The 18,807-nt window shown below is 43.7% G+C and overlaps 1 protein-coding gene across 7 annotated transcripts in view; it reads right to left on the bottom strand.

Moving 5' to 3' along the window:
* Nucleotides 1-3,279: 3,279 nt before the first annotated feature.
* The window catches only part of usp25 (ubiquitin specific peptidase 25), a 35,896-nt gene continuing 20,368 nt past the window's right edge, over nucleotides 3,280-18,807 (bottom strand). Inside the window, exons 10-27 of one of the 7 annotated variants that reach the window (XM_026182371.1) lie at nucleotides 17,954-18,105; nucleotides 15,682-15,809; nucleotides 15,488-15,583; nucleotides 15,156-15,320; nucleotides 14,403-14,641; nucleotides 14,187-14,257; nucleotides 13,881-14,109; nucleotides 13,306-13,569; nucleotides 12,407-12,546; nucleotides 10,347-10,520; nucleotides 9,182-9,277; nucleotides 8,738-8,916; nucleotides 7,994-8,072; nucleotides 7,816-7,895; nucleotides 7,636-7,683; nucleotides 7,419-7,542; nucleotides 5,231-5,423; nucleotides 3,280-4,181 (exon numbers count right to left, since the gene is read on the bottom strand). In XM_026182371.1, coding sequence (XP_026038156.1) covers nucleotides 4,009-4,181; nucleotides 5,231-5,423; nucleotides 7,419-7,542; nucleotides 7,636-7,683; nucleotides 7,816-7,895; nucleotides 7,994-8,072; nucleotides 8,738-8,916; nucleotides 9,182-9,277; nucleotides 10,347-10,520; nucleotides 12,407-12,546; nucleotides 13,306-13,569; nucleotides 13,881-14,109; nucleotides 14,187-14,257; nucleotides 14,403-14,641; nucleotides 15,156-15,320; nucleotides 15,488-15,583; nucleotides 15,682-15,809; nucleotides 17,954-18,105 — 2,630 coding nt within the window. In that variant the 3' untranslated portion in view covers nucleotides 3,280-4,008. The remainder of the gene's footprint in view (nucleotides 4,182-5,230; nucleotides 5,424-7,418; nucleotides 7,543-7,635; nucleotides 7,684-7,815; nucleotides 7,896-7,993; nucleotides 8,073-8,737; nucleotides 8,917-9,181; nucleotides 9,278-10,346; nucleotides 10,521-12,406; nucleotides 12,547-13,305; nucleotides 13,570-13,880; nucleotides 14,110-14,186; nucleotides 14,258-14,402; nucleotides 14,642-15,155; nucleotides 15,321-15,487; nucleotides 15,584-15,681; nucleotides 15,810-17,953; nucleotides 18,106-18,807) is intronic. The other 6 variants (XM_026182373.1, XM_026182372.1, XM_026182374.1 and 3 more) reach the window with 6 other exon arrangements.

The following is an 18,807-nucleotide window of genomic DNA, read 5'->3' as shown; positions in this document are numbered from 1 at the left end:
TGGCTAGCACATCGGTGCCAGAATGATTCTGGCTGCATGATGCATTGAGTTTTTCCTTTCCAATCACTTTTCTCACTCACTATGTGTTAACAGACCTCTCTGCATTGAATCACACTTGTTATTAATCTCTGTCTCTCTTCCACAGCATGTCTTTATCCTGTCTTCCTTCTCTCACCCCAACCAATCACAGCAGATGGCCCCGCCCCTCCCTGAGCCTGGTTCTGCAGGAGGTTTCTTCCTGTTAAAAGGGAGTTTTTCCTTCCCACTGTCGCCAAAGAGCTTGCGCATAGGGGATCATATGATTGTTGGGTTTTTCTCTGTATGTATTATTGTAGGGTCTACCTTACAATATAAAGCGCCTTGATGCAGCTGTTGTGATTTGATGCTGTATAAATAAAATTGAATTTTGAACTCATACCGGTGAGCAGACATTAAAGCTGAGTGTTGAAAAGCATCATTGATCATCAGCAGGACTTGGAAATAGAACCGTGAGGGCAAAGACAACAAACTGTTCAGACTCTCATATTTATGTTGTGGTCCTCTGGAATGACCCAAACCCCAGACTGGACACTCAATTAGTGAAATAGGTATTGATCCCCTACATTCTGGCACACACAGATAGGCTGTGTGCGTATGTGGTACACAGATTGCAATCAATCCATCAGTTACTCAAGATGCTTATGATCTCGTTTTGTGTATAAAGCACACCTGACAATAGAATTTCTTCCATTCTGACTCCTCCACCACCATGTGCAAAACCAAAGAGGTGTTAAAGGAAAGATTTTAGACCTGCACAACACCATCAGCAATTGTGATTGTATATATCAGTCGCCTTCAGTCTGGAGCTCCATCAAAGATCTTGCCTGAAGGTTAAGGATGATCATGGAGGACAAAACTACACAGGAGGAGCCTGTGATTCCCCTGCTCAGGAAGGCACATGTACAGGCCTGTCTTAAGTTTGCCTGTGAATATGTAAGTGATTGAGAAGGCTTGAATCACATGCACACACAGAGGTTGAAAGATTATGGTTTGGGGCTGTTTCTCTGCTAAGTGTACAGGAGGACTTCACCGCATTGAGAAGCCAGTGGGCATTGCTGTGCACCATCAAATCTTTGATAAGAAACTTTTCCCCTGAACATAGAAGATGAATCATGGGTGGGTTTTCCAGCATGACAGTAACCCAAAACATACCACCAAGGCAACAGTGGTCAACTGGAAGATGTGAATTTCCCCAGTGAGGGACAATAAAGGATATTTCTATTAAAAAAGATGCACATTTAGGTCATGGAGTAGTTGAGCCAGTATGCAGACCTCAAACCTACAGAAAATCTGTAGAGGGAGCTGAAACTTCAAATTGCCAAGCAGCAGCCATGAAACCTAAAGGATTTAGAGAGTTCCTGTATAGACGAGTGGACAAAATCCCCCCTGAGATGTGTGCAAACCTGGTGATGAACTACAAGAAACATCTTACTGCTGTGCTTGCCACCAAGGGTTTCACCGCCAAGTATTAAGTTTGTATGTTTTGCTTGGGGATAAAATACTTTTTTAACTTAATGGCATCCAGTAAATGTTTATCTTTTATGCTTTGTGTTTTGCTTCTTTCCTTTAAAATAAAACTACCATAAAAATGATAGACTGTTCATTTCCTTGGGAGTGAGCACGGGTACTTAAAAGGTTCTAAACACTTCAAAGACTGTCATTCATAAGCAGTGAATGTTCTTATTTAATGTTTTAAACTTTTGACAAAGACTAAGTCAGCGTGCCTGTCAATAATGTGCCATGTGCCAAAAGATCAGGCTACAAACTGCCCTAAATGCTCATCATTTTCTACCCTCGAGTTGAGCCAATACCAGCTTGGCTCTGGTTTCCTGATATGGTCATTTCCAACACGAGAAGGTGGAGCTTTAAAATACTGCCCCCAGTCTGTGGAAGCTAGAAAAGGGGCAGTCAAACCGAATCAGGTGGGCTTCTGTGACAGAGGAGGTTAAATTTCCAGTTCACCCTCTGAAACAAGCGTTTTTAGCTCTGTGGAGGCTGCATAAAGGTCAGTGTTTTATATACGTGCGTGTGTGTGTAATAAACTCGAGCAAAACTACTCCACAGCAACAAAAACAGTGCTGGAAAAAAGCACAATAGGCCGCTTTAATATGGATCCGTTTGACTCGAAACAGCTTGAGCTCTTGTGCAGGATCAAACATGTCAATATGGCTGACAGTCAAACTGTTTCCACTTGTAGGTTCTCCGTGCAAACGGCTTATGTACAGCAGCACTGGCTCAGCCATCAAAGGGCCAATGATGTGACAGGCCTGTGGCTGAAAATGTGGCTCATTGATTAAAAAGAAAGAAAGAAAAAGAGTTCAGAGGAGGCAGACACAACTGTAGCAGACTGTCAGCTAACAGCCGAGCACTGGTTCAGACAGACGTGCAGGAATGCACGAGCAATTGGAACTTGTGCTTCACACTGGGCCAATGACAGACACAGCACAAATGCAAACCACTGGAGTGTGCTCGCCAAGCTGCTTTTCAGCCTTCACCAAAGTTATTTGCCTTTATGCAAAAGTTTGGCTTATTTTATGATCCTGCACAGCTGTTAATATCAATACTTAGGAACCGGTATATTGTAGAAACCTAATTCTCTACAAATCATTCCCAGTGTAATGAAATGAATCTGTTTTTTTCCCATGCCTTATAGACTGCATCATCTTGTTGCCTTACTACGGCAGAGTCCACGTTGTGATCTGGATGGCGTTAAATCTTTAAAAGGATATTGAGCTGATAAATAAAACGTGTCACTTAAATTGAGTTTCGGACAAAGCTGCGCTCCTTCACCGATGAGGTCAGGAGCGGGAAGCTCGAAATAAAATCCGAAGCATGGTGCGGCATCTCTCAGGATGACGTGCATCTTGAGATATGCGCAATGCTGGGAGCGATGTTTGGGAAAGACTTCTGAGAATGCTTCCTGGCGTCATCACATGGGCTGTTTGCAGTAATCTGTGTTCCTGGAAATTAGTATTACTCCAGGAAATTAGACCTAAGTCACATCATTAAAAAGCTCCACTTTCAAGCTGCTAAAACAGAGTCCCCGTTTCGTATTCTTATTATTGCGACCACATGCTGCACGCTTTGGAGTTTGCATCCGCACATTAATGAAAGCCTGCTTCTAATAAGCTGCAGAATAGCAGCTGAAGCAGCACAGCAGGACAGCACGGAGGGGCGAGACGAAGTGAAGTGCACTGGGATTTTTGTGCAAACAAATGAAAAGTCAACATCAGGCAAAAACATGTTTATGTGGCCTAAAAGGGCCATAAATAAAATTTTATTCTCTCAATTTATTAACAAGCCACAGGAAGTCCATGACCGTCTACCACAGCACTTAAAACATCTCATTCTGGCGCAGTCCACAAAGACATGAGACCCATTTGAGATCCTCTTGAGCCGCTGATAAATCTGGAGGCTCTCTTCCTCGCTCTGACTTCCTTAGAAAAATAAAACAAAACGTGGAAATACTGTACCAAACTGGAGGCGGAGCGGCAGGGTGATCCTTTTCACACTGAGAAGGGTGCGTTAGAAAGGGCTATGAGTGCGTTCGGGGAAGCTTGAATCAAACGGCAACAACAACAATAATAAACTAGGAAAAACCCTCAAACTTTTTTTTGTGTGTATGTTTCGTTTCGTTTTTGCTAAGCTGAAGCAGAACATGTTTCGCTTTCAACCACTTCAGGATCGCCACCGTTTATCCATCAACTTCTTCTCTCACGTTACGTTTCCCCCTCCCAGCAGTCTGCCCTCTCCTCCAGAGCCCTCTATCGTGTTTTGCTTAAAATAAAAGTGAAATAATATTTATAATGATAAAACCTATAGCAGCAAAAGAGTAACAGAGGAATAACAGCTAGAAGCGAGTGACCCCTGGATTGATAAGGAAGGCATGGGTTAAAGAGAGGTCCATGAATTTCTGCCCGGCGTGTCGGGCCTGCGATGAGGGAGAGGCACCTCGGCGACCCTCTGAGCTCATCTTCCCTCGGTGGGCACCCTGCCGAGGGCGGCCATGATGCGGCTGAACCGTTCGCACAGCTCCAGGGTGGAGTAGGTGGGCAGCTTGGGAGGGTCGTGGAAGCTTTTGATCTCCGTTGAGCAGTCCAGCAACTTTGGGAGGAAGTCTGTCAGCTTCTCCTGGAGGTTAGCTGCAGTCAAGAAGTGAACAGACAGAAAATAAGGAACTGTCACCATGCAGTGAAAATCAGATTTTCAGGGCCATTTCATTAGTTAGAAAGGATGTCACGGTCACTGAGATTTTTAGTAGATCGATTTAAAAGTCATATATTTAAGGACGTTTTTCCTTCCCACTGTCTCCAAGTGCTTGCTGTTGGAGGTTTCTCTCTACTATTTTACCCCACAATATACAGTGATTTAGAGCAGCGGTCCCCAACCCCCAGGCTTCGGACCGGTACCTATCTGTGAGTCGGTACCAGGCCGCGAGAGTTGAGGCTCGTGTGTGAAATTTATGGTTTTCAACGTTTTTATCGTTAACTCTGTTTCCCTGGGTTTTTTCCCGTGTTGTAGTTGTGTGTCTTATTTTGAAAGAAATATTTACACGTTACCATAGCGACCAGAAAGCATTAAGGGGAAGAGAGGAGGATGTTACTCTCGATGTTGTTGGTGCATCTTAGGAGGACGCTGCTAATAAAGTTACACGATTACACAGTGAATTCGCGTTTATTATTATATTTATAAAATACCACAGTTTTTGTCTTGGTTGTATCATTTTGTTTTGTTGTATTTATCCGCGACACCTTAAAGGCCGGCCCGTGAAACTATTGTCTGACATTAAACCGGTCCGTGGCACAAAAAGGTTGGGGACCGCTGGTTTAGAGTGACTGTTGTTGTGATTTAGCATTTATCTTACAGCTACAGTGGCTACAGGTAGGTCCAAGTGTTTATTAGTGCAGAGTTCTGTGTTGTATTGTCATGACATTGAAATGCCATCATAGGAGAAATCATAATACAATACACTAGTATTTCTATCTACTTACAAACATTAGTATTGTATAAAATGTTATCTTTAGGTGATCTTTTTCTGTCAGACTTGTGCCTTCTGATACGTGACCTGAGCCGCGGCCTGATTATGGCGATCTTCGGCAGGGGTACGAGGGAATGCACTAGTAACCTAAGCCTTCAACTCTCCGGAAATATCTAATAGGCTAAGTGTGTTTCTTCTCCCTTAAGGACTCACATTCCATCTCTTGGCCCAGGTAGGAGCACCAGCGGTTCCTCATGTCCTCCACCGCCAACAGGTCTCTCACTGCGTCGTGGACCAGCAGCAGAGGGATGCAGGGCACCACCAGCTCATTCATGATGCCCAGGCCTGTGGTCACCTCAGGCTCTTCTCCCGACTCAAACATGGCGGCCGCTTGCTCATTTAGTTTCTGTGGGGCGGGGGGGAGGGACACTGATGAGTCTTTTATATCAAAGCTTTTATTAGTTACTCACACATTCATTTTGGACTAATATCATAGCTTGCTGTGTGGTACAGACCACCCAAGAAGTTTCTTTTGGAGAGTAAAATTCTCTTCTTTTATTAGTCTGTTACTTAGGACTAATGAGCAGCTGTGTGTGTGTGTGTGTGTGTGTGTGTGTGTGTGTGTGTGTGTGTGTGTGTGTGTGTGTGTGTGTGCGCGCGCGTGTGTGTGCACACTGCACTTTGAGTTTTTAGCTGATAAGTCAAAATGCCAGCGTTCAAAATGCAAAACCACAGGGTGACATCACTGTGGCTACATCCAGTTTTTCTATATCATCTATCAGCAGAGGGGGTTTAAGAATACTGAAACAAAAGGGCACATTTAATGTTTTTAAATAGATTTACAAAAGCCTGAGGAATCTGTGAGGTCCACTAAATGGGATGAATGGCCTGTTTTCAGCGTCTTTTTTCTGCAGGATGATTGCATTTGTCTCTGCCTATCAGGGACCCTCACACTGACATATGCCAGCTCGCCCAACGTCAATAACCCCACAAACATCGCTGCTGTTTAGATTTCTATCTTCATTCATTTCCAAAGTAATAGGAAAACTGCATATCTTAGTTTTATAGAAATCCCTCAGTCAGAACATGGTATATCAACCTCAGATGGAAACTAGCGAGCTAATTTCCAAGTCCTTTAAACCTCGTAAATCCTCTTTTTCATGGATGCCATGATGTCAAACTTCACTGTAACACCCCAGAGAGAAGCCACATTGAACATTTTGGGAAACGGAGAAGAGTTTGGCCCTGGAAATGCCTAATGACGTCAGGCTTAAGAGGAGGATTGACGAGCAGGCTGCTAGAACAAACCTCTTGTTGCTGTCGCAGCACTGGTGTGCTCCCGTCCCTCTGACTTACACAGAATCAGTGCCTCACACCTGTCCCTTCACACCCTGCTCCCTCACAAATCAACTCCCCCGTAGTCTGAAAACCTCAGCAAAACTTTCTTTACTCTAAATTGTGTCGTTTCCTTTTCTTCTGTTAGACGAGTACTCAACAGTAATCCCAGGTATCATTAATATCACAGAATATCTTTAAGTCGCTGGAACTAAAGGATCCTGACATTTAACAGGTAAGCTTTTCTCTCTGGTCGAGGCCTCAAACACCTTGCTGTCACACACAAACTCCCTGACCTTGTCTCTGAAGAAACGAGCTGTCTGGAATCAGAGACTGCAGGGTGGAATTGCAAAACATCCAAATACATTGACTGTGTCAATGTTAGCAGTGTTTTCAATTAAAACAAGAGCTGAAGGTAAACAGCTGAGTGCACACAGCTAGACGTTCTGGCCAGAGAACTAAGATGGGCAATCGCCCTGCACAGTCCTGAGGTTTGAGGTTAGCTGAGGACACGCTCGTGTCTCATGGTAATGTGTTTACACTCACTGGCCCTCCTGCTTCCTATTCCCACTCCAGTGATTACATTACAAGCACAATGCCAGTGTAAGGTTACTGAGTGCAGCAGCGAGAGGGCTGCTAAAGACCAGTATGAGGCTGATCGGACCAAACTACCTCCAGCCCTAACCAATAATACCCGAGCATAGCCTGGAGCTTGGTGGGAGTGAAATGAAAAGGGGCTCACTTCACAACGCTGAGAGGATTTTCATCTGTCAGTATCAGATGAAAAATCTTCAGTGGAATCTTTTGTGGGCTGCGAGCAAGCCAAAGCAATATCTCAGCAAAAGCAATTTGATTATGGTGCTCTGCTCGGTGTCGGAGGGGAACGTCTAGCCGTGAGAGTTTTGCTGAGTCACTTTAGCAGAGGATGTTTGACACAGAGGAAAGGGAGTGACACAGAAGAGACGGAGATCACAGAGAAGAGCTGCTTGATGCAAAGGCTTCCGTTCCAAGCAGCTTCTTTGAAGTCGCTTTGTTTAAGTCGGAAAACACGGCACACAGGGCTCACCAGCAAACACTCTCGACGGTAATGGCCGAGCAGCTCCTCGTCGTGCCCTCTGTACAGGCCTTTTAACAAAAGCTCCTTGTTGTACTGGTAGGCGTAAATCAGATACATGAGAGCCTCCACATAACTGGAAAGAAAGATATTACATTCAGATAAAACTGTAGCAAAGACACACTGGCGGCTCACAGAGTAACACAAAAAATGAACTCGGTGAACCCACTGCACAACTTTAAAGCTGGGGAGCTGCACGATTGTAAGCTGCTGCCCCCTGCAGGTAAACACCAAGATGGGAAATTACATGAAAATAAAGGAAAATGCGAAATCAGTTAAATCTCTACGGAGACGCTGGGTTTGTTTGTTTGAGGTTTTTTATACATTTGCTAAAGAGGCGTCAACATACTTTGTCTTCTGGAAGAGCTCCAAACCGGTCACCATGAGGATGGTGGTTTCACGAAAGTTCCTGTAGTCCTGATGCCATATCTGATGGAGACAAGCCAAAGTCAGATTGTCCAGCCAGTATGAATCTGCTCAAATGTACAGTTTTAGACGAACAAAAGACAGACGGCACAACTTCTGACCTCATATTCATCCATGTTGACCTCCTCGGGTTTAATCAGGTCCAGTTTGGCACGTGCCACATTCATAATGCTCTTACATCTGTGAGAGGAAGAGGGACGGGGGGGTTACTGAAACGGAGCTGGTGAGTCATCGTGAGGTACTCCAGGAGATAAAACGCTCCACCCTGCCCCTAGGCCTTAACGTGGCTTAATGAATCACTCTTTAGTGCTGAGAGGACTAGTGAAGCACTCCTCCAGAGGCTCCTATTGAGGCCACATTCACACATAAATCTAATTATCTCGCTCAAAATAGAGGAGAAGGGAGAAATCAATTTTTCTCTCATGAATATGGATCGAGGCCAACAAGCATAGCTGAAAAGTTTTAAGAAATAGTAAGGGACATTACACACCCTAATGACACCAAAATGTCAGAGTTAAAAGAGGGGGGATCTTGATATACAGCAGTGGTAATTTGAAAAGAAAAAGTCAGTATTGGACATGTGCCTTGTATGATTTGTGTTCGAACAAAAGGCAGAAGGCGTGCAGATCAGAGAGGATTAGCAGCATGAAAGTGTTGCTCTGATGAGACACAGCCAGTCTGTGCTGAGAGTAAAACGGGAGCTCTTACAGTCTCTGCTACCCTCTGCTGGTCACTACGAAGAACCGATTTCAGGTAACCAACTCGATTCTGACACAGCCAGGGGAAAAAAAATGCAACATGATCATTTTTTAAATTACAAGCTTGTGGCAGAGTGAGGACTACACCTCTCATCGAAGGCGAGGTTCCTGTCAGCAAACTGTGTGAGCAGAGTCCTCTCCAGAATCTTCTTGGGTGCCTGGTTTTGGATGAAGTAAACGATGATGTGCTGTAGTCGGTAGTCATTCTCAACCGGCGTGTCTTCTTGGGCAAATCTCAAGAGACGTCCATACTCCATCTTGATGGCCTGAACAAAGAGACAAAGGAAAAATAAGCTACTTGTCACTGTGTGAGAGAGAAGTTACTTAAGTAAATGACAGCTTAATTTAAGCAGCACACCTGAGTGCCGCATGTGTACATGTAAGCCCCTAAAACTATTCCACTATCACAAACAGAATCCAAATCTGTGGGAAACACTGCAGTGGTCTGAGGAACAATGTTACACTGGAACACAATAACAGAAGAGGAGGTGAAGGAAGTGAGTGAGAGCGGAAAGGAGAGAGAGGTTGTACCTTAAAAAAGGCCGCCTCGGGCCCATTCTTTTCATACACGCTGCTGGATTTGCCAATGGCCATAATTACACCCTGCATGTCGGGGGTCATCATCGCCTGCCCAGGAAGCAGGAACCATGTTAAACAAGGCCCTGGTGATGAACTGAGCAAGGTCAGGCACTGTGTTATCTGCTCTAACTTTCTACAGCAAGGCGTACCATAGTCAGGACATGCCAAACATCACTCAGCAGTCCATGCACCGGTTGGTTAGACGGGCAAAAGTCGGCGGGGATGCGACCAGTCAGTTTAAGAGGCGGAACGCGCAGTGCTCACAAGGATAATGTGTAAAAACCAAGACAGCCTTATGAAAAATGTGTGACAGACAACCCAGAGTGCAGGAAGACAGGCTGGAGCAGCAGCCCTACAGAGGATATTCAGCACTCAGTACACACTGACCAGCAAACTACCGCCAACATTTACAGAAACATTGATTCCATGATAGCTGCATGAAAGCTATCTGTTCATTTTTACCTCTGCCAAGGAGGGTTGATGTTTTTGGTAGCACTTGTGTGCGTGCGTGTCATTCTGTAAACACGGCAGCTCGAGAAGATTTGAATAAATGCTGATAAAACTTTCTTGGGGTGTAGGTGGGGTGGAGTTAACAATCCACGTTGAAAGAAAGGAGGAATATCGTTCTCGTTAGAGATACTTTAGCATCACATTATATAATAAACTCAAGTTAATCGGTCCGGTTATTTATCCATCACCTATTCCGACATAATGTTGGTGTAATCAAAGTCATGTCTGTCATGCTACATACAACTTCTTACACTGTTGTTTAAGAAGAACAAAACACAACACTGCCTCCTTAAAAGTACATAAGATTTAGCTGCCTTGGCGGAGGTTTGCGCTCTTGTGCAAGTAGCATCATACATATAAGAGCACATGTGCATCACAGTATGAAGCAGCAGTCTCGCCTGTCTCCACCTGACTTTGTGCCGCGATGTCGATGGCTCAACGAAAGACTTTTCACAAGAGTAACGCAGAGCAGCCAACAAAGGGGCCAACCTTACTGCACTGCATTGTGAAAAACCTTATGCTCTATGGAGCCAATACAATTGGGCAATGAACCTCTCATTCTATAGATCAAACAGGCTCAGACAACACTTGATGGAGCCAGAGCTACCTCATCATCATACCCCCCCTCCTCTGACTCAATGACAAATGTCCCCACATTAGGAATGGCCACCTCGACTGTGCGCTGGCCAGGGGACTCATCCTCTGTGACCAGGTCAGGAGGGGGGGTTACGGGAGTGTTCATCTGGACCTCAGGCTCAGGGGAGATGGGAGGGGGAAGAGACTGGAGAGAAAATGGGACAGATGAAACAGGAACGATGGAGGACTGATGGAAACAGAAGGAACATTATATAGGGCAAAGGTGAAACAGGAAGAGGAAAAAAGTTTTAATAAAACGAGCTCATTTTATATCTCCGCATAAGACTTTTCTAAACTATGCAAGTAACTCTGAATCCTTGTTAAAACTCAGTGGGCACAGTTGTGGAAAAGTGGGGCAGAAAGTTGAATAAACATGACACAGCAGTGTTTCCCCTAGGTGGGAAATAATCTTTTTGAGTTGCTGTAATTGTTCCTCCTCTCAGTACTGGCTGTGGAAAATTTCTAAATGGCTTATTTTATGTAAAAATTCACACTACAGACTTCAGTGGGCCAAGATGTCAAGCAGGTATCATCCATGGTGCACTTTAGGGCTGCCACAAACGATTATTCTGATAGTCGACTAGTCACCGATTATTTTTGCGATTAGTCGACTAATCAGATCATCATCCATTGGACGTAAAACGTACAGCTTATTGCACCAGCAGCATCTGCTCTTATATAACTATCATTAGCTTACAGCTTTAAGTGTTTAAGGTCTGTGCTAACTAAAAATAAAGAAAAGATGATAGTTTATTAAATTTTAATGACATTTGCAGATTGTTTCGATGAAGTTTAATAAACTCCTTGCTATCTAAAATATAACAGGACAACGGAGTAAACTCTCGAGCATCTCACACTTCTGATAATCAGCTGTCTGCTTGACTTTATTCAGCTGTGTAAAAACTATAACTTTAATCTCAGCCAAACCGATTCACTCAGGAACAAATAAAATACTGAAAAAGAACAAACAATAAATTTTTTAAGTTATTTAAGTGACTTATATATCATGTTTAACCTGAGTAGCGAAAGACGGCGGTGGGTTTGAAAACGATTTGCCGGGAGTCCGGTGTTCTCACGGCTCTAGGGCTCTAGTGAACCTTGCCCCCGGCTAGCTATCGAGCTAGTGACTAACAGACGTCTCCGAAAACGTAGGAGCGCTTTTGAAAATATGCGGTGTCCTGATAAACTGAGCAGATATTTGAGGTTTACACAGCTACATTCTCGCCTAAAAATATGTTAAACGTTTATTTTGTGACCCAGAAAGAATAATAAGAGTAACATTAAAACTAACTAGCTGCCGCCATTGTTGGAAACTGAGCAGGGCCGCGCTATGAATTCTGGGACACAGCTTCTTCTTCTTCGGGGTTTAACGGCAACTGGCATCCTTGTACATACAGTGCTGCCATCTTCTGTTTCAGTCCGTTATTACACTCTTAAATCCTGCTACTTATTCCTGCGTCTTTTGTGATCTTACAAAGCTTCAAATGATGTGTCAACTATTAAATCAGTCGTCGACGATTTTGATAGTCGACGTAATCGTGGCAGCCCTAGTGCACTTTACTTTAAGAAACTTAGTGAGCCTGTGAAAAATGCTTAACCTACCCATGTGATGCAGGGGCAGTAGAGTCCCACTGTACAAAAGCCATCCGACATTTATAAGCTAAATGCTCCTTTATGTTCACCAGCTGGTTTTTCTTCGTATCTGTGCAGCTTGGTGCTTGTATGTTTGGTACGGGGGAGGTTACAGTCTATTTTTTTTAAACCAACTGCCTGAGTGAACCAGGAGAACTAAACAGACCAGCGATGGCTCTTTGACTTCATCAAAATAAGCAACATATCTAACACAGAGGCATTCATGTGATCCACCGTTAATATGAAAGTACCGATTAAAGCAGTGTTTAAGTAACAGCTCTCGACTGACATAGCTTTTTGTTGAATACACATATGAATGTGACTTGTTTAGAATCAGAAAGCGCATGCATGACTTGTTGTGAGTCTTCTGTAATGTGTGTCTTTGCATGTTTTACATACAGCATTTAGTAACGCTTCAGGGCTCCTCTCCTCCTGTTCAGCAGCAGCCCTGGAGATGGCCCTCTCTGTGTCCTCCTGCAGGTGCTTGGAGTCATTCGTGGGTGATGGCTGCTCCATGTATTCAGGATCCTGCTGGGGAACTACAGAAGGAGCACACCACCATCATACAGAAGCAGCAACACTTCAGCACAGTCTAAGCGACAAAATCTGCAGTTCTTTTAATGGCCACTTCAGGCTGGCCTCAAAGCACATCAGTCTCCAATTAACAGCATTAAAAACACACTGACAGTGCAACAATACTTTCATGCTGCAACAAGCAAATAACAATGCAAGCATGTTGACTGAGAGCGCTTGTGTGTCTGTGTGTGATATACACTTGCACAACCAATAGAAACACAGAACGAGGTATATGTAGTATCTATCTGTAGGTATATGTATAAGATCGTGACACAGCAGAAGCAGAACACAAAGACCACCTCAACACAAATACTGGGTCACTCACTCAACCTAGTGGTTAGAGCAGGGCAAGCCAATCATGTGTGAAAGGACTTTAAAGCAGTGACACCTCTGCATCATTTCCTTATGTATATGACTCCATGCTTTTATTTTGGTGAGGTAACCAGAATGTGATTAAAAAGTGCTTTTACCTGAATAACAACAAATAACTATGCGTCACTGCCTAAGGGTGTATCCCATAATTCAGTACAACTGAAATACATGTACAGTTTTTTGTAATAACTCTATTCTGTTTTGCTATAAATATTGTATAATTTCACAGCGCACATTGCCAGCTCTTTTCCAGACTGTTTTACAACTCTTCAGGGAACAAAAGATTTGATATGTACTGCTGTTTCTTAATAAAGCATTCTACTCTCTATTGTGAGCGTTATGGCTCTGACCTGCATTGTCTGGAGGGCTGGACTCAATACTCATGGGCTGAGGGGAAGAGGAGGAAGTGGAAGTGCTGGATGCCGTGGAAGCAGCGGCGGCTGCTGCTGTGGCCAGTGCCAGCTTCTCCTGTTGGGCCTTGCGAGCCTGCATGATGTCCCACTCTTCAATCTCCTTATCAAACTGTTCATTATCCTCCTTCACATACTGCTTCAGGTCTGGCGGCAGTTTGTCCATGCCGCTGAGGATCTGCCCCGTTTCTTTGTCAAACTCCTCTGCAATGGAGAGTTAGGAAAAAGAAATATGAAGGTTTCCTAAATGTCTATTTGGGAATCAGTTCAGTTCAGAAGTATCAGGTGTAGCTTGGTCAAATCAGTATTTTGTGGCATAAAAGAATGTTTATTGTTTTATGAGCAAAGACAAACACATTTAGGTATCGATACAGAGAGAGGCTGATGACACAAAGTAATGTGATATAGAGCTCAAAACCCCCAAAGACAATCCAGCCAACATTCTGATACGAGTCACTTTTCTAATATGACAACCAAAAGAGAGATGCAAGCACCGGAGAAGAGTTCATTCTTACCTTCTGTGAGAAATGGCTTCTTGTCATTGATGTACATGAGACAGTAGGCACTAGCATTGCGGTAGCCTCCAAAAGAGTCCCTGACAAGCTCCTCCCAGGATGACTTTGTCACTGAAATATCATTGTACTTCATCCAGCAACGCTGATGTGGGTCATAGATGTAAGCCCAGTAGTGGCCTGCATTGGCCTGGCCTTCATGGACCAACACTGCGTGAAGCCGATATGGAACCTGCAGAAACGCAAACAAGGAAATGTGAGGGTTGGGTTTATTTTTACAAGTCAAGGTGAAAGGACTGGGTTGCTCACCTGCATCATAGATTTGTCCGAGTACATCAGCTCAATGGTTCTGTGAATTCTGGTAATACTCCCCTGCAGATCTGGAAGTAGAGGATCATATACGACCTATTAGCATGTGCCAAAATAATGGCCAGCATAGCGGTAGACAGATCAATCACGCTGAAATATACTCGTGCTATCACAACTGAGTGCAAATGACTGGATACAGAAGGAGCATAGCCCTACCACGAGTGTCATTTTCCACTTCACTCCTCCAACGGTGCAAGCAGCCCTCAAGCACTCTTAACTCTTCTTCGGTGATGTGGCGTGGGGCAGGGTGCATGGGGAGGTCGGGGGGTAGACGGGACTGCGTGAAGGGCTTATGAATGGGTACTCTCTGCTGCTGGGCTGCAGAGGGAGCAGTGGCAGGACCTGACGCAAGGCCCGAGCTCTCCAGAGGAGGTAAGGAGTCTTGCTCAGCTGAGCTGCAGGGTTAGAAATGTAAACTTTATGACATCTCTAAATAAAATAAAAAAAGTTCACACTGCAGATATTTTATAGTTTGAAATGACAGCTACTGCAACAAAAAACAAAACCATAAGAATCAAATCAAAAATTCTAAATGGATAGTTTATTCCATGTCCCTACAGCCACATTTGTCAACAGGAGAGCCAGGCCCTCTGCCTCTAACCGTCTGGGCTCTCTCTTACAGTGAGAAACTCTCTTACACTGCCATTTTGCTCGACTTTGACGTCACATCATGTGTTGCGTGACACAGCCCTCTCTTGTATGTCCCACTTTCCATATATTTTCAAAAACTGTGGAAGGACTGGACAAGTTTGTTCTGGTAACTGTGACTGACTTAATGTGATAATATTAACCTTTTATCATGTTTTGTCCCATTTGTTTTTTGCACCATCTAATCTTCAACTCGTTCATCTTCACCTTCTTTGTACAAATCTGACACACACTTCAGGCTTTTTTTTTTGTAAAACTCGCCTTGGTGGTGGCAGTTGTTGTCCTGTTGTTCCACCAGGGGGTGCTGATGTGTCAATATCTTCCACTGGGGAGGTACACACTGGTTTGCTGGAAGCAAACTCCATGGCATACTGGAGGACATCTGCCAGAGGAAACCTCTTGGGACCTGAGCCGTAACTCAGATACCTGAGAGAAAAACAGAGACGTAGCAGAGATGGAGGGAGGCAGACGGAGCAACAAAGTGGAAAGGGCAGAAGATGAAAGGGTGCAGTTTGAGTGAAAAATGACTGTGGCTGTCTGGCAAGTTCTGCTGACCTTGGCTGAATAATGGGGTATCAGTGGACAAGCCATACCTCTCCAGTCGCTGTTGGAGGAGCGTCAGATGCTCTTTCAGCCGTCTGATCTCCTCCCTCTTGATCCTGGTTATTTCCCTGTTCCTGTCCATGTACCTGACAACGCACACATATCACACCAGGAGCTTCAGGATTGCATATATATACACTAGAGGCTAACGGAGGTGGTAAAAAAGAAAGCCTGATTACGTTACCTATCCATGTAGAGCATAGAGGGGAACTCAAGCTTGTTGTGAATCTTCTCAGGACGTCCAAGTGCTTGGTTGAACTCAAATCTTGACAGTTCAAAGGTCAACACAGGAGGGAGTTCTGTGAACCAGTGCTGTAAGAAAATTGGATGTTAATGGATTTTGGTATTCAAAAACGATCGAATACAGACCCTCAGATACTCAGCAGCATCTGATGAACTGGAAATTTAAAGATCACATGTCATGTTCTCATTTTTAAAATCAGACATTGGATCTGTATCAGAATGTGAAATGTCCTGGAAAACAAACTGATCTATACTAACTTTGTGTTTCAAATACTTGAATGTATTTGTTCCCACATTAGAAATGGGGTACAATGTCATGCAAGATAAACAGGTTAGCTTGCCGTACTGTGATGCAAAGTAAAGCACTGTGTTGGAGGAAAATCTTTTTTGTCACGGTCTGCGGAGGCAGACCGTGCGGAAATGTGTGTGGTGGACCCAGGAGCGAACACAAGCGAGGATGCAGGAATGGAGTTAAACAAAAGCGAGCCTTTTATTCTGGCGAGAGAGAGCACGGGCATAGTGGGCTGGGGAAACATGGAATGAAACACAAGGAGGGGAGATGAGGGCTCACAGATACATAGAGGGGCACACAGGGGATAAAAGTCACAAGGGGAAGTCAAATAAGGAACAACACAACAGGACAACTCAGGAAACATGACCTAAATAAGGAACGAAATACAAAAATACAAAAAACTAAGAATACTGGGCCCACATGGCCCAGGACCATGACATTTTTTCCCATGCTGAGCCATTGCAACCAATCTTAAGGGTTGTTAAATATATCTGAGTTTAATACAAATCCTTGGTTTTGAGGTTTTCTCTTGTCTAAGTTTATTATTTCCCTTCCCCGTGCCTTAAAGCCAGCTTTTGTCTGATTGGCTATTTCTACAAATAAAACAGCTTGTTGTGGCTTGAGATGACCAAGTTAGTTGGCTGAGACTACGTCCACACTAATGCGTTTTTGTTTGGCCTCCCGTCCACACTGAGACGGCGTTTTTGCTCATGGAAAACGCAGCGTTTTTAAAATGCTCTCAAAAACGCATACATTTGAAAACGGTGCTTTCACATCACAGTGTGGACAGAGAGACTGTAGAAAACCATGACACATTTTAGTCGAGTGATGCAGTCAAGTGACCAATTAAACTAAGATAGCGGAGGGCGTTACACAGCAGTTGTTTTGTTTGCTCTCAGTGTTGACAGCCCTATTAAAGATTAATATCAGTCTGTATGTGCTCCAGAGAGCTTTTCTTCAAATTCTTCAATTCTCACTCGCTTTTGCAACTTTGTACTTTTGTGTTACTCGCAGCAACAACTCCACCTCATTGTTAGTCTATTTAAAAAAAACGACTTCGCGCTTTCCTCAACATTTTGCCGCGACGTTTCAAAGAGCCGGAAAGTAAATAAACAGCAGAAGGAAATGGCACAGGTCGAATCGTCTCACGTTTCACGCTTGCGCAGTACTGGAAGGTAAGTGTTTTTGGCCGTTTCAATGTGGACGCACAACTCTGTGAAAACGACTGAAAACGACAGTGTGGATGCGGAGCATTTTCAGACGAAGTAGCCGTTTTCAAATCTATCTGGGCTAACGTGGACATAGCCTCAGTCACCAACTAACACATTGTGTGACTTTGCACTTCTCATCTCTCTTAAGTTAAGTAATCTGCAAACCCTGCTACTGTGTATGATGTGAATGGCATTGTCTCCTTTCATTTCCAATGCTGATGGCTGGTGTTTTTTCCAGAGGGCTGGGTGCCATACTCATCTGCAAACCTGCTGGCCTGATAATTAGCTGCTCCAGGCAGCTCTGGGACAGCGCAGTCAAGGCTACAGCTAAGCTGAGGTCAAACCCAAAATAGTACAGGTGTCACATAAGGGCAAATCAGAATCAGAAACTTTATTGTCATTGTCATGAGAGGTTAGCCCTTTGGAGAGGAGCCAGCACATAATCTCTTACTTTTAACCTGATTGCTTTCTCTGTGCCACTGAGAGGTGAAGATGGCAAATAGAATTGTGGAATATATATATTGATGCAAACATGTAAAGCAAATGTTTCATATGCAGGTGTTTTTATTTAATGTGGCTTTCCAAGATGGAAAGATCAGACGGATATTAGAGATTTTTTTGTGACGTATAAAACACTTTCTGATGGAAAACCAATCTAAATCTAAAGTTCTTCTGCGGGAGCTTAACTGTTAGCGAGCTCTGGCACTTACTTCTTGTCCAGACCTGGCAGAATTCTCTGCTGAGTGCAGGGACTCGATCTCACCCTCGATCATTGCTGCCTCAAGACACTCGTGTAGGTCCTTGAACCCGTTGACCTGCAAGGGGTACTGTCCAAACATCTCTGTGTTTTCAAATTTTTTACCTGTGGGATTGCACACATACAACAGACATGGACAGATGAGTGCACTTGAAAGAGCGTCTGAGAAAAACCAGAGTGCACACTAAGTGCCTATTGTGTGGCCTATGCCCCCAAAACGCAACAGTAGAGGTATGAACATCACTTTGCAATATCACTAACATGATTCAAAGTTATATCAAATTCCAATAATTACATCACTTCAGGGATTAACTGTGTTATTCTGTAATTACAGAAAGCAACAGTTTTTTATATTAAATACTGGCCCCGTACTGGGAACAGCAGGAAGTATGTAAATCTTTTATTTTCTTAATGCTTTGTATTTCCACCTTTGTTCTGGATCACAGACTGAATCCTCTTCAGTAAGCAGAATGTCAGTGCTGCACAAATTTCTGAAGGGATACTCGGCCATTGTTCAGACTGGTTTTGTTTTTTAAAATCTGCTATCTGACTCACTTTTTTTTGTCGCTATATGCTTCTCTTTAAATTGTATTAGAGTTCACTGGGGTGTTTATTAACTAGTAGCTCTGAATAGTGTGGCTGGTTTTGCATGCAGTGTTAGGAAAACATGTTTTGAGAATGCAGTGCAGCTCCACATCTTTCAGTTATGGAATTTTGGGAAAATAGTTTCAAACTGGAAATAACATAAACGTCAGAGAAAAAAAAAAGTTATACTAAAATGTGAAAAAGCTAGACCACAAAGTGTAC

Source organism: Astatotilapia calliptera, chromosome 10 (genome assembly GCF_900246225.1).
Source record: "Astatotilapia calliptera chromosome 10, fAstCal1.2, whole genome shotgun sequence".
NCBI lineage: Eukaryota > Metazoa > Chordata > Actinopteri > Cichliformes > Cichlidae > Astatotilapia > Astatotilapia calliptera.
Note: the sequence above shows the minus strand (reverse complement) of the source record. Positions and strands in the feature narration are given on the sequence as shown.